The 15,678-nt window shown below is 45.9% G+C and overlaps 1 protein-coding gene across 1 annotated transcript in view; it reads right to left on the minus strand.

The window, feature by feature from the left end:
- LOC110485314 (casein kinase I) overlaps nucleotides 1-5,119 on the minus strand; it is an 80,473-nt gene extending 75,354 nt beyond the window's left edge. Inside the window, exon 1 of the mRNA XM_036942050.1 lies at nucleotides 4,555-5,119. Within this exon, the coding sequence (XP_036797945.1) occupies nucleotides 4,555-4,630 (76 nt within the window). The 5' untranslated portion in view covers nucleotides 4,631-5,119. The remainder of the gene's footprint in view (nucleotides 1-4,554) is intronic.
- Between the last annotated feature and the right edge of the window lie 10,559 nt (nucleotides 5,120-15,678).

Consider the following 15,678-nt stretch of genomic DNA (forward strand, 5'->3'; position numbering starts at 1 on the left):
GGTGAAGGATGAGAACGTCAGAGCTCGGGTGAAGGATGAGAACGTCAGAGCTCGGGTGAAGGCTGAGAACGTCAGAGCTCGGGTGAAGGATGAGAACGTCAGAGCTCGGGTGAAGGATGAGAACGTCAGAGCTCGGGTGAAGGATGAGAACGTCAGAGCTCCGGTGAAGGCTGAGAACGTCAGAACTCGGGTGAAGGCTGAAAACGTCGGAGCTTCGGTGAAGGCTGAGAACGTCAGAACTCGGGTGAAGGCTGAGAACGCCAGAGCTCGGGTGAAGGCTGAGAACGCCAGAGCTCGGGTGAAGGCTGAGAACGCCAGAGCTCGGGTGAAGGCTGAGAGCGTCAGAGCTCGGGTGAAGGCTGAGAACGCCAGAGCTCGGGTGAAGGCTGAGAACATCAGAACTCAGGTGAAGCGTTCTGAATCTAGTTGGAAGATTCCTGGAAGCCGATGATGAAATAAGGCAATTTAGGGGAAATTACCTGAATTTTACAACGCTACACAAGAGGGAGTGAAATTCAGACCTCCACCAAGAAAACACATCTGACAGCAACACATTGTAAGCAGCATGTAGGCTGGCTTCTCCACAGGTACAGCTGTTGCTGTGAGAGCAGCTAATCTACCAACGGGGATGTACTGTACAAACATGCAATAAAGAGATCGCTCACGTCGCCACAGGTTGTACATCACTTCTGTGTGTGTGAGCTGCCAGGCTGCCTACGCCCTTATTAAAGACCAGGGGTGTTTCTCTATAGTCTAGAATGGCTTCCTCTCATCAATGTGAGACAGGTCACGTCCCAAATTTAACTATATTCCCTATATAGTGCACTACTTTTGAACAGGGCCCATAGAGCTGTGGTCAAAAGTAGTGGACAATATAGGGAATAGTGTGAAATGTGGATTTGGGAAGCACCCTGTGTCAGGACACAGTCACTGACACCAACACACCAGTGTTATCATTGTTCTGCGTCGCTCTGCAACAGAGACACATTACGGTCATATTATATAACTAGGTAATGGTGGTGACCTACACAAGACATCAGCAGTCCTGACAGACACACTGGAGACAACAGTCAGAGTCTCCAGCAGAACAACACAACCTGGGTCTTGTTCAGTTGGCACGAAGGACGAAGCGTTAGAAAATTAGGCGAAACTAGGAGGTTCTATCTGTAGCTGTCCAATAACAAACGCTTGCTTTGTGCCCGAACGAACACAACCCCAAACCTGAACACAGAGGGCAGCCACTGTTCTTTTTTACCCCTTTTTCTCCACCAATTTCCTTGTATCCAATTGGTAGTTACAGTCTTGCCCCCTCGCTGCAACTCCCATACGGACTCGGGAGAGGTGAAGGTCGAGAGCCATGCATCCTCCGAAACACAACCCAACCAAGCCGCACTGCTTCTTGACAGAATGCCCACTTAACCCGGAAGCCAGCCGCACCAAAGTGTCGGAGGAAACACCGTACACCTGGCGACCGTGTCAGCTGTCATGCTCCCTGCCCGCCACAGGAGTCGCTAGAGCGCGATGCGACAAGGACATCCCTGCCGGCCAAACCCTCCCCAAACCCGGACGACGCTGGGCCAATTGTGCGCCGCCCCATGGGTCTCCCGGTTGCGGCCGACTGCGACAGACCCTGGACTCGAACCCAGAATCTCTAGCGGCACAGCTAGCACAGCGATGCAATGCCTTAGACCACCGCACCACTCGGGAGACCAGACACTGTTCTGTTCCGACTCCAACCTGAACACAGAGGGAAAGCATTAGTAGACAACTCATACCGCAGCAAGTCTAGTTTGTCTCAAAGACAGTGTTGGTCTGTATATATTCACACCCAGCCCAACACCCCACCAGAGACTGAGAGTACCACACCAGACAAAGACCACCAGTGCACTAGTCTAGGACAACACCAGGACAATACAGCCCCTGCTCCTCCAACACTGTTTCCAGGACAATAGAGCTCCTGCTCCTCCAACCCTGGTTCCAGGACAATAGAGCCCCTGCTCCTCCAACCCTGGTTCCAGGACAATAGAGCCCCTGCTCCTCCAACCCTGGTCCCAGGACAATAGAGCCCCTGCTCCTCCAACCCTGGTTCCAGGACAATAGAGCCCCTGCTCCTCCAACCCTGGTTCCAGGACAATAAAGCCCCTGCTCCTCAACCCTGGTTCCAGGACAATAGAGCCCCTGCTCCTCCAACCCTGGTTCCAGGAGAATAGAGCCCCTGCTCCTCCAAACCTGGTTCCAGGACAATAGAGCCCCTGCTCCTCCAACCCTGGTTCCAGGACAATAGAGCCCCTGCTCCTCCAACCCTAGTTCCAGGACAATAGAGCCCATGCTCCTCCAACCCTGGCTCCAGGAGAATAGAGCCCCTGCTCCTCCAACCCTAGTTCCAGGACAATAGAGCCCCTGCTCCTCCAACCCTGGTTCCAGGACAATAGAGCCCCTGCTCCTCCAACCCTAGTTCCAGGACAATAGAGCCCATGCTCCTCCAACCCTGGTTCCAGGACAATACAGCCCCTGCTCCTCAACCCTGGTTCCAGGACAATACAGCCCCTGCTCCTCAACCCTGGTTCCAGGACAATACAGCCCCTGCTCCTCAACACTGGTTCCAGGACAAAACAGCCCCTGCTCCTCAACACTGGTTCCAGGACAATAAGGGGCAAGGTCGGCGGTCAATCATGACAAACTACAGACAGATTTCGACCCCTTGCCTCCTACACTGCCGGCTGACCCCTAGCCTCCTACACTGCCGGCTGACCCCTAGCCTCCTACACTGCCGGCTGACCCCTAGCCTCCTACACTGCCGGCTGACCCCTAGCCTCCTACACTGCCGGCTGACCCCTAGACTCCTACACTGCCGGCTGACCCCTAGACTCCTACACTGCCGGCTGACCCCTAGACTCCTACACTGCCGGCTGACCCCTAGACTCCTACACTGCTGGCTGATTCCAAATCAACCCCTAGACTCCTACACTGCTGGCTGACCCCTAGATTCCTACACTGCTGGCTGATTCCAAATCAACCCCTAGACTCCTACACTGCCGGCTGACCCCTAGATTCCTACACTGCTGGCTGATTCCAAATCAACCCCTAGACTCCTACACTGCTGGCTGATTCCAAATCAACCCCTAGACTCCTACACATTAGTGCTTCACGTAGCCTGGGGCAGAAAGAATTGGATAGGCCCTGAAGCCTGCCAGTGGGCAAGGTGGTGGAGTCCTTAATATATAGCTAATTATCCAGTCCTTTCAGCGCAATAAGACGTGGCTAGGAGGCATAATCAGTAGTGCACACTGTAACAAAACGCTTTGCAAAAGAAAATGTATATTATTTGACAATAATGTTGTCCTTTTTAATCTAGTTTGGTTTGCGGTGTTGTTAAAACCAGAGTAACAAGTGATCCAACTAGGTCTAGCCCAGTTGTTGTTTGCAAGTAAAACAAATATGAGGTAAGTGAGGGTATGAGCCCTCATCATAACCTACCCTGATGGAAGTTGGACACACACACACACACAGGCCTGCATCAGTTTCTGTGTCACAAACATGACCTTGCTCTACCTCACCCCCAATGAATCAGCTGAAGCTGAATGAAAATAATCAATGAAAAACAGACAAAATACCATCCATCATGTTATCTAGGTTAGGCCACGGACAGTTTGTAATGTCCATGCATTTTATTTGATAATGTCTTATCAACTTGTTAGGCCCCTTATCCACCTGGACCTGAGGCCAGTTTGATCTCAGCTGAGAGTCGAAAGGGATGAGCAGCAAGCACTTTCATCCATAGACTACACACAAACCACCAGAACATGTCATAACATGTCCAATCTGACAACTAGTAGCGACGACAGTCAATAGGGATTGGAGTAGATAGCTGATACAACAACACTCCAATGAAAATAGTGTTCCGCGCAGTTCCATCTCGTTAACGTTTTCAAGAGGGACTGATAACAACTGAAATGCATTACACACAGTTAGATTATAATACCGGTGGTGAACATGTTGAGAGATCAGTCAATACAATATATGTCAAGTCAGCCATTGCCTCTGGCAGATCGTGAGTTATCAGTCAAATTGGACATTTAGAGACACTATATTCAGCTTTGGTCCTTAGCTTATTGTTACAGACAGACCGCTTCCTGGTTGACTTCTGCACAACCAAACGTTATGTCTCTGTAGCTTGACAAAAGGTCGACAGCATTGGACTCAAAACCTTTCCAGCTGGCTTAGCTAGTGGTTATGATCACCCAAATGAAGGTGGTTTATATCACCAACAAGAACAATTGACGTGTGTAGTATCTCACAGATATACTCTGATAAAAAAATATATCTGCGCATTGATAAGTTACATTCAAACGGGACAATTTGTTCCAACGTTTGCTAGAATCAGCTGGCGAAAACGTTACAGCTGACGTTGGATCGAGTCTACCGTTGGGAGTTATTAGCCAGCTAGCAAATGCCATGTAAGCTTGCTATAAACAATGTTTTTTTTTTTAAAAAAAGCTAAAATAACAGATGAGGAAAATAAATACTATTAACTGTTTTATATTAGAAACTTACCCAAATAAATATCTCCAAACGAACCACTTCCAATTTTTCTGCCCAGTCTGTATCGGTTTCCCACTCTCAATTCCATGATTGACAATTTACAGCTAGCAAGCTAGCTCAAAATCCACAAAAAAAATGTTTCAGGCAAAAGTCCCAAAAAGTTTTAGTCCAAATATATTTTTTAAAGGCAAAATTATTTCCAGAAACGGTTTATTTTTCTCTCTCTTCTTTCTGCTTCCCGTAGTCTATCTATCCGGATATAGTAACACTGTCCCTAGCTACAATCCAACAAACTATCTTTCACCTCTCTTTTTAAAACAATCCTAATGTCATAAAATCATAATACTGGGTTTGTTTTGAAGGTTAACGTGTGTAGTTTATGCTCTTGCTATTTTCAATATCATCCCGAATTGCTTTTCCCGAAGATGAAGATGGATTTTGAAGACGTTGCCCTTGTATTTTTTTGCTATGTTCTTTTACCACTGTCTCTGCGTCTGGCTTTTTCCACATAGTTAATATGCGACTTCTCGTCGTTCAGCAATCTGTTGTACGTCGGTGTCGTCACTTCCCTTAGCAACGGCTGGCCATGGCAAAATATCTGGCATGGGGGAGGGGCGCTGGGGCTGGGAAGGGCTTGCCTTTACACAATAACAACAAAGCCAGGGTTGAATCAGTTTCCTTTGTCCAGCATGACACGTAAAATCTAGCATGAGTATTATCTAACTGTCCTGTTCACAGTGTCTTTTGTCGTTTTTAATAACCTCTACAACAAACTTTTATGTTGAGATGAAATTATTGCACAGTATATTGAGACACACATCAATCTACAGTTATTTTTTTAATGTATTTAATTAATCAACATTGTGTAATAGTAGGCCTACATAAGAAATAAGACAAATATATAATTTAAAACATAAAAATCTCAATCTCAACCTCTTTGTAAACATTAAAAAGGACATGTTGATCAATCAGGGAGTCTGGGTGTGTCTTTAGGCATGGGATGACAAGGAAATGGAGAGATGGCCTGTAAAACCAGGTGAAACCGGATTCCCTGTTTGTGTAACCCCAATGGAACCCTATCCTAGTCTAAATAGTGCACTACTTTAGGTCAAAAGTAATGTACTATATGGAATGTGGTGCCATTTGGGACGCACACCCTGTGTGTAAACCCCAGCCTGTGTATCTGGTTAAAACAGGAAAGGCATAAAAAACACTACAGCATCACTTGAATAACAACATCCTGTCAGCCTGTTCCACACAGCAACACTTCCTGGTTCAAGAGAAGTGTTACAAAATAAGAAACACACACAAAAGAAAATTACAAAGGAAACACAAATTGGCCTCAGAGTGAACCAACACCCACTGTCATTTAAGCTACATGTGCATTTCTATTTTTTTTCATGTACTTCTGTCCTTGAGCTGTTCTTGTCTATTAATGTTCTGTATTATGTCATGTTTTGTGTGGACACCAGGAAGAAGAGCTTCTGCTTTCGCAACAGCAAATGGGGATCCTAATAAAATACCAAACACCATTCTCCAATTGTCTGATAGTGACGACCCTGGTACACATAGATATCATATCTACCAGTCTACATACACGGTTGTTGTTGAAGAGGGTTCTCTCTGCTACCCCACGGCAAGCGGTACCGATGCACCAAGTCTAGAACCAACAGGACCCTGAACAGCTTATACCCCCAAGTCATAGACGGTTCTCTCTGCTACCCCACGGCAAGCGGTACCGATGCACCAAGTCTAGAACCAACAGGACCCTGAACAGCTTCTACACCCAAGTCATAAGACTTGCTAAATAGTTAGTTAAATGGTTAACTAATAGCTACCCAGACTATCTGGTGGTTCTATCCTGTTGTCTAGTCACTTTATCCCTACCTATATGTACATATCTACCCCGTGTATATAGCCAAGTTATCATTACTCATTGTGTATTAATTCCTTGTGTTGTTAATTCTCTATTTGTCTCTCTGCGTTGTTGAGAAGGACCCGATAGGAAACATTTCACTGTTAGTCTACACCTGTTGTTTATTAAGCATTTGACAAATAACATTTTTATTTTATTTTATATGCCCTCATCTGCCCTCAACCCACCAACGGAAAAGTACAAACTATACTAAATATTTACACAGAAGTTTCCCTGCTGCTCCTAGTTCTTAGTAACATCACTCAGCCCTCTCTGTCAATATACTTCTCCACCCTGCTTTGCCTGCTCAGGAATACAACCAACAAGTTAATAGTCTCATTTCACAGCCGCTCAGTTAGTACCAGAGAACCCCCCCCCCCCCCCCCCCCATGGGACCTCTCATTACACACATGATCAATGCTCTCTGTTAGTTCTGACATAACCGGGTGGAAACCAAGAGGCACAAACTCCACTTATCACTCCAGTTGTCCAATGATTGACTTTTTACAATCATGGCTTCTAGGAATGGCCATCGAGAGGTGTAAAAAGGAATGAGGAAAGGAGGAGGAGGTATGGGAGTGTCCGAAAACAACCCCCACTTATCTCCCCTACTACTGTCCTATCATGACGTCTCTTTTATTCAAGTAACAGTTCACAGTCATCCATCCGTACTGCGATAAGACTTGAATCTGTCAGTCCGTCTGGTGTAGGAAGTATCTGTCAGGACATGTTGTCATGACGTAGCCGTGACGTCGCCGGAGCAATGACTCAGCTCGCCCCTCCAGGCTCCAACACTTTAAAAGACCAGGGCATGCTGGGTAAATCAACCCGCTCAATCAAACTGTCAGAGTCCCAAATGGCACCCAATTCTATATGCAGTACACTGGTTTTGACCAGAGCCCATACGGGTAGTGTATAGGGATTGGGACTTAGGGTGTCATTTGGGCCAGATGTAACTGAGGAGATTCAAATGCCTCAGTCAGTGAGCGAGCGAGGCTTCACACAACCAGCCAGGCATGAGGACTGGGCTGTTATGAGTCATCCTGGTGTTGACAGTTGATGTTATTCTTTAATAACACAGACCCCAAAGCAAATCAGGGGGGAGAAAACAGGTGGTTCTCTCCTGTGGTTCTCACCAGTGATTCTCTCCTGTGGTTCTCTCCTGTGGTTCTCTCCAGTGGTTCTCTCCTGTGGTACTCTCCAGTGATTCTCTCCTGTGGGTCTCTCCAGTGGTTCTCTCCTGTGGTTCTCTCCAGTGATTCTCTCCCGTGGTTCTCTCCTGTGGTTCTCTCCTGTGGTTCTCTCCCGTGGTTCTCTCCTGTGGGTCTCTCCAGTGGTTCTCTCCAGTGGTTCTCTCCTGTGGTTGATCTCCAGTGGTTCTCTCCAGTGGTTCTCTCCTGTGGTTGATCTCCTGTGGTTCTCTCCTGTGGTTCTCTCCAGTGGTTCTCTCCTGTGGTTCTCTCCTGTGGTTCTCTCCAGTGGTTCTCTCCTGTGGTTGATCTCCTGTGGTTCTCTCCTGTGGTTCTCTCCAGTGGTTCTCTCCTGTGGTTCTCTCCAGTGGTTCTCTCCAGTGGTTCTCTCCTGTGGTTCTCTCCTGTGGTTCTCTCCTGTGGTTCTGGGAGAGAGGTTTGTCAACATACGTACCTTGCGTCCATCCATCCATGTCAGATCAGATCAAACTGGTTGACTTGGCCTGTTACGTAAAACCTGGGTTAACATGACATCTATATGTGGCACATTGTCTGTGAAACCCTTCAGATACCTACCACACCTTAGCTGATCTACCTACCACACCTTAGCTGATCTACCTACCACACCTTAGCTGATCTACCTACCACACCTTAGCTGATCTACCTACCACACCTTAGCTGATCAACGTACCACACCTTAGCTGATCTACCTACTACACCTTAGCTGATCAACGTACCACACCTTAGCTGATCTACCTACCACACCTTAGCTGATCTACCTACCACACCTTAGCTGATCAACGTACCACGTGTGAAAGTGTGTGTGTTGCCTGCCTGTCGTCTTATTGAAGCCTGCCAGGGGACTTCAATAGGAATGACTTCAATAGGAATAACTTCCAGTTCTATTACCCACGTCTGTCAGGGGACTTCAATAGGAATGACTTCAATAGGAATGACTTCAATAGGAATGACTTCCAGTTCTATTACCCACGGCTGCCAGGGGACTTCAATAGGAATGACTTCCACTTCTATTACCCACGGCTGTCAGGGGACTTCAATAGGAATGACTTCCAGTTCTATTACCCATGGCTGTCAGGGGACTTCAATAGGAATGACTTCCAGTTCTATTACCCACGGCTGTCAGAGGACTTCAATAGGAATGACTTCAATAGGAATGACTTCCACTTCTATTACCCACGGCTGTCAGGGGACTTCAATAGGAATGACTTCCAGTTCTATTACCCACGGCTGCCAGGGGACTTCAATGGGAATAACTTCAATAGGAATGACTTCAATAGGAATGACTTCAATAGGAATGACTTCCAGTTCTATTACCCACGGCTGTCAGGTGACTTCAATAGGAATTACTTCAATAGGAATAACTTCCAGTTCTATTACCCACGGCTGTCAGGGAACTTCAATAGGAATGACTTCCAATCCTATTACCCACGGCTGTCAGGGGACTTCAATAGGAATGACTTCAATAGGAATGACTTCAATAGGAATGACTTCAATACGAATGACTTCAATAGGAATGACTTCCAATCCTATTACCCACGGCTGTCAGGGGACTTCAATAGGAGTGACTTCCAATCCTATTACCCACGGCTGTCAGGGGACTTCAATAGGAATGACTTCCAGTTCTATTACCCACGGCTGTCAGGGGACTTCAATAGGAATGACTTCAATAGGAATGACTTCCAGTTCTATTACCCACGGCTGTCAGGGGACTTCAATAGGAATGACTTCCAGTTCTATTACCCACAGCTGCCAGGGGACTTCAATAGGAATGACTTCAATAGGAGTGACTTCCAGTTCTATTACCCACGGCTGTCAGGGGACTTCAATAGGAATGACTTCCACTTCTATTACCCACGGCTGCCAGGGGACTTCAATAGGAATGACTTCCACTTCTATTACCCACGGCTGTCAGGGGACTTCAATAGGAATGACTTCCAGTTCTATTACCCACGGCTGCCAGGGGACTTCAATAGGAATGACTTCCAGTTCTATTACCCACGGCTGTCAGGGGACTTCAATAGGAATGACTTCCAGTTCTATTACCCACGGCTGTCAGAGGACTTCAATAGGAATGACTTCAATAGGAATGACTTCCAATCCTATTACCCACGGCTGTCAGGGGACTTCAATAGGAATGACTTCCAGTTCTATTACCCACGGCTGCCAGGGGACTTCAATGGGAATAACTTCAATAGGAATGACTTCAATAGGAATGACTTCCAGTTCTATTACCCACGGCAGTCAGGGACTTCAATAGGAATGCAATAGGAATGACTTCAATAGGAATGACTTCAATAGGAATGACTTCCAGTTCTATTACCCACGGCTGTCAGGTGACTTCAATAGGAATGACTTCAATAGGAATAACTTCCAGTTCTATTACCCACGGCTGTCAGGGGACTTCAATAGGAATGACTTCCAATCCTATTACCCACGGCTGTCAGGGGACTTCAATAGGAATGACTTCAATAGGAATGACTTCAATAGGAATGACTTCCAGTTCTATTACCCACGGCTGTCAGGGGACTTCAATAGGAATGACTTCAATAGGAATGACTTCCAGTTCTATTACCCACGGCTGTCAGGGGACTTCAATAGGAATGACTTCAATAAGAATGACTTCCAGTTCTATTACCCACGGCTGCCAGGGGACTTCAATAGGAATAACAGTTATATTACCCACGGCTGGCAGCATGTGATACTGTGTTTCCTCTGTGCTTCCCGGCCCGGCTTTCCCTTCCCTCTAAGTGAATTTACAGTGATCATCCGGATCCATTCTGCTCCAGCAGATATATGTCTGTGTCCCAAATGGCACCCTATTCCCTGTATAGTGCACTAAATTTGACCCTGAGCCCAGAGGCCCCTATGGGTCCTGGTCATAAGTAGTGCACTATACAGGGAATAGGATGCAATTTGGGACAAAGTAGGATATAATCCCCAGAGAGTACAGCTGCTGTCTGTTTAATCTGGCTCTGCCAACACACACAATGGGTTTAGTACAGAGCTTTGATATTACCACCATGATTAAATTAAAATGCCCTAATTAAAATGAAAGTGTGCACATGAATTGTGAACACACACACATACACACACTCACACACACGGAGCAGAAGGCTGGACACATTGTTTTAGAGGATTTTCTTATAGTCCATTCACAGTAGTGATGTCACAAAAATTATCCCCACTTCATATTCACAGACCAATCAGAGTTGATATAGAAAGTGGTTACATCATGATTATTTCCTGTATTCACAGACCAATCAGAGTTGATATAGAAGGTGGTTACATAGACCACATGGCTGGAGTGTGACTGTTTGAGGTTGTGGACAGGTGTCTTTTATACTGATAACAAGTTCAAACAGGTGCCATTAATACAGGTAATGAATGAGTGGAGGACAGAGGAGCCTCTTAAAGAAAAAGTTACAGGTCTGTGAGAGCTAGAAATCTTTCTTGTTTGTAGGTGACCAAATACTTATTTTCCACCATAATTTGCAAATAAATTCATTAAAAATCCTACAATGTGATTTTCTGGATTTTTTCTCATTTTGTCTGTCATAGTTGAAGTGTACCTATGATGAAAATGACAGGCCTCTCTCATCTTTTTAAGTGGGAGAACTTGCACAATTGGTGGCTGACTAAATACTTTTTTTGCCCCACTGTATTGTCTACTGCATTTAGAGAACAAAGCAATATGGATTAATTTAGTTGGGATTCATTGTAATAACGATTTAATCCAGAAGTATGGTTTTTTTTTGTGAAGGAAGAAACACTTAATAAAATAATCACCATAGTTACCGTTGGACTAATTAATTTGGATTCTACTGGATGGCCTAAAGAGTAATAAAGTAATGACTGAACTAAATGAATATGCTAAACTGGTCCCCAGTGTGTCGACTCAGTTTCCTGCTCTGTGGATTCAGACCTCTCCTTTTGTCCTCTGCTCTCTGAGCCACACATGTAGAAGAAGACATTTTTTTGTAAGGTAAGTGTTCTGATTTGCACATTGAAACATGCTGCCTTCTGCAAGGTTTTACAAGCTGTCGAGGAACTAAGACACGTTGCAGTATAGGACATGACGACATTGAACGAGATGATATGTCATTCCTGCCCAAAAGGCATGAATTTAAAGCTACTCTATCTGTTCCTTTCTTTTTCCTCCAATCTTAGCAATGTCCATTCAATTGACTTGTTTGTCCTAAAAACCTAGATCATCTTAGTTGTGCTTACTTCACACACCCTGTTCATGCAAAAACTAACTCTAAAATGTGGAGGTTTGTAAATGTCGTGTCAACCTACAGGTTGTTTTAGAGCTTCAGGGTGAATGGACAAGTCAACACCAACTACAGTACTGTTGACATTACATATACAGATGGGCCTTGGACACTGTGTGTGTGTGTGTGTGTGTGTGTGTGTGTGTGTGTGTGTGTGTGTGTGTGTGTGTGTGCATATTGGCCATTGTTCCTGGCCCTGGATGGTGTGTTTCAAGAAGGGGGTCAGCATGAAATTCGATCACCTTGGTTCCACCACACAGCACTGATACTCTCTGATCGTACATGCTGATTGGCTATAAGGTAACCAATGCCTGAGGCCTCTGCTGTAAGTATTCTAATTCCACGGGTATCTCACGGACATAGCCTTCTATCGCAATACAAGACTGTCACATGGCTCCTCGGCTTGGCTTGACACAGAGACATTACATAATGAAAGTACTCCTCAGTCACTGTTGAATCCAATGTGCTGGAAGTCTATTAGCGCACTGTACCAAAACAATACGCACTCCCTTGTAAACCAAAACAATACCCACTCCCTTGTAAACCAAAACAATACCCACTCCCTTGTAAACCAAAACAATACCCACTCCCTTGTAAACCAAAACAATACCCACTCCCTTGTAAACCAAAACAATACCCACTCCCTTGTAAACCAAAACAATACCCACTCCCTTGTAAACCAAAACAATACCCACTCCCTTGTAAACCAAAACAATACCCACTCCCTTGTAAACCAAAACAATACCCACTCCCTTGTAAAACCTCTCAAAGTACTGGCAGAACCAAACACACTGCCAGGTAGAAATGTAGGATCTTAATTTCATCACTCTTTTGTTGATGAGAATTTTTCTGCACCGCAGGACATGCAGATGAGCTTCATGATTGACATGAATTCACTGAAAACCTGTTATAAAACCGGTTATATTAACAGTATTGTGCTTTTCATGTAGCCTCATTTTGGCCAGCTAATAGCTTTACCACCAGTCAAGCAAACATTTAAACCCTGTTGCTGCAGGTAGTTGCAGAGGAGATCAGATAACAACATATCCAACTCACACTGTACAAGGAGACAGTGGTTACACAGTTCTCTCTCTCTCTCTCTCTCAAAAGTAGTGCACTATGTAGGGAATAGTGTGCCATTTTGGACACAGACTATTCAAATGTACATCTCCCCACAGACTTAAAACTAAAGCCGAACAGATTGCCCTCTTTTTTTGGGCCGTTTGGACCATGTAGGGCCCTTCAGACCATATAGGGCTCTTTAGACCATGTAGGGAGGGCCCTTTAGACCATGTAGGGAGGGCCCTTTAGACCATGGAGGGCCCTTTAGACCATGTAGGGCCCTTTAGACCATGTAGGGCCCTTTAGACCATGTAGGGCCCTTTAGACCATGTAGGGCACTTTAGACCATGTAGGGCCCTTTAGACCATGTAGGGAGGGCCCTTTAGACCATGTAGGGAGGGCCCTTTAGACCATGTAGGGCCCTTTAGACCATGTAGGGAGGGCCCTTTAGACCATGTAGGGAGGGCCCTTTAGACCATGTAGGGAGGGCCCTTTAGACCATGTAGGGAGGGCCCTTTAGACCATGTAGGGAGGGCCCTTTAGACCATGTAGGGAGGGCCCTTTAGACCATGTAGGGAGGGCCCTTTAGACCATGTAGGGCCCTTTAGACCATGTAGGGCCCTTTAGACCATGTAGGGCCCTTTAGACCATGTAGGGCCCTTTAGACCATGTAGGGAGGGCCCTTTAGACCATGTAGGGCCCTTTAGACCATATAGGGCCCTTTAGACCATGTAGGGCCCTTTAGATCATGTAGGGAGGGCCCTTTAGACCATGTAGGGCCCTTTAGACCATGTAGGGAGGGCCCTTTAGACCATGTAGGGAGGGCCCTTTAGACCATGTAGGGCCCTTTAGACCATGTAGGGCCCTTTAGACCATGTAGGGCCCTTTAGACCATGTAGGGCCCTTTAGACCATGTAGGGCCCTTCAGACCATGTAGGGCCCTTCAGACCATGTAGGGAGGGCCCTTTAGACCATGTAGGGAGGGCCCTTTAGACAATGTAGGGCCCTTTAGACCATGTAGGGCCCTTTAGACCATGTAGGGAGGGCCCTTTAGACCATGTAGGGACCTTTAGACCATGTAGGGAGGGCCCTTTAGACCACGTAGGGCCCTTTAGACCATGTAGGGAGGGACCTTTAGACCATGTAGGGAGGGACCTTTAGACCATGTAGGGAGGGCCCTTTAGACCATGTAGGGAGGGCCCTTTAGACCATGTAGGGCCCTTTAGACCATGTAGGGCCCTTTAGACCATGTAGGGCCCTCTATTTTACGTTGAATACACAAACTGTACGTGGCTCTCGATGTCACTTTTATTTCACTTAGCCCTGTATTGTTGGACCTCAGAGCTTACGGTTGTCACTGTACCCTGTAATGACATGGTCAACCCTGTACATGTGTCTGATTACATGGTCAACCCTGTACATGTGACTAATTACATGGTCAACCCTGTACATGTGACTGATTACATGGTCAACCCTGTACATGTGTCTGATTACATGGTCAACCCTGTACATGTGACTAATTACATGGTCAACCCTGTACATGTGACTGATTACATGGTCAACCCTGTACATGTGACTAATTACATGGTCAACCCTGTACATGTGTCTGATTACATGGTCAACCCTGTACATGTGTCTGATTACATGGTCAACCCTGTACATGTGACTGATTACATGGTCAACCCTGTACATGTGACTGATTACATGGTCAACCCTGTACATGTGACTGATTACATGGTCAACCCTGTACATGTGTCTGATTACATGGTCAACCCTGTACATGTGTCTGATTACATGGTCAACCCTGTACATGTGTCTGATTACATGGTCAACCCTGTACATGTGTCTGATTACATGGTCAACCCTGTACATGTGACTGATTACATGGTCAACCCTGTACACGTGACTGATTACATGGTCAACCCTGTACATGTGTCTGATTACATGGTCAACCCTGTACATGTGTCTGATTACATGGTCAACCCTGTACATGTGACTGATTACATGGTCAACCCTGTACATGTGACTGATTACATGGTCAACCCTGTACATGTGACTAATTACATGGTCAACCCTGTACCCTGTAATTACATGGTCAACCCTGTACATGTGACTGATTACATGGTCAACCCTGTACATGTGTCTGATTACATGGTCAACCCTGTACATGTGACTGATAAACTCTCTAATCTAATCTGATTGGAGCATCTGGGGCGGCAGGTAGCCTAGTGGTTAGAGCGTTGGGCCAGTAACCGAAAGGTTGCTAGATTGAATCCCCGAGCCGACAAGGTAAAAATCTGTTGTTCTGGCACTGAACAAGGCAGTTAACCCACTGTTCCTAGGCTGTCATTGTAAATAAGAATTTGTTCTTAACTGACTTCCCAAGTTAAATAAAAAAAATATTATTAGGAAGGTGTTCTTAATGTTTTATACGCTGTGTTTACGTGACCTTTTGAATGACTGGCATGTCAGAATGACAAGGGGTTTATATTGCCATCTAGTGGCCGGTATGAGGTCAAAAGTCCACCAGAGCCAAAAGACCATGCCGGGTTTTCTGTCCAACAGCACGACTAACGGCAGTCGCTGTCAAAAAAACACCTTCCACGTGATCGCCTTATCTCAGCTGTCATTCGTTGGCCGAAGCACACGCTTTTGAACAACGTCACAACTGCAGCCA

This window comes from Oncorhynchus mykiss, chromosome 13, assembly GCF_013265735.2.
Source record: "Oncorhynchus mykiss isolate Arlee chromosome 13, USDA_OmykA_1.1, whole genome shotgun sequence".
Taxonomy (NCBI): domain Eukaryota; kingdom Metazoa; phylum Chordata; class Actinopteri; order Salmoniformes; family Salmonidae; genus Oncorhynchus; species Oncorhynchus mykiss.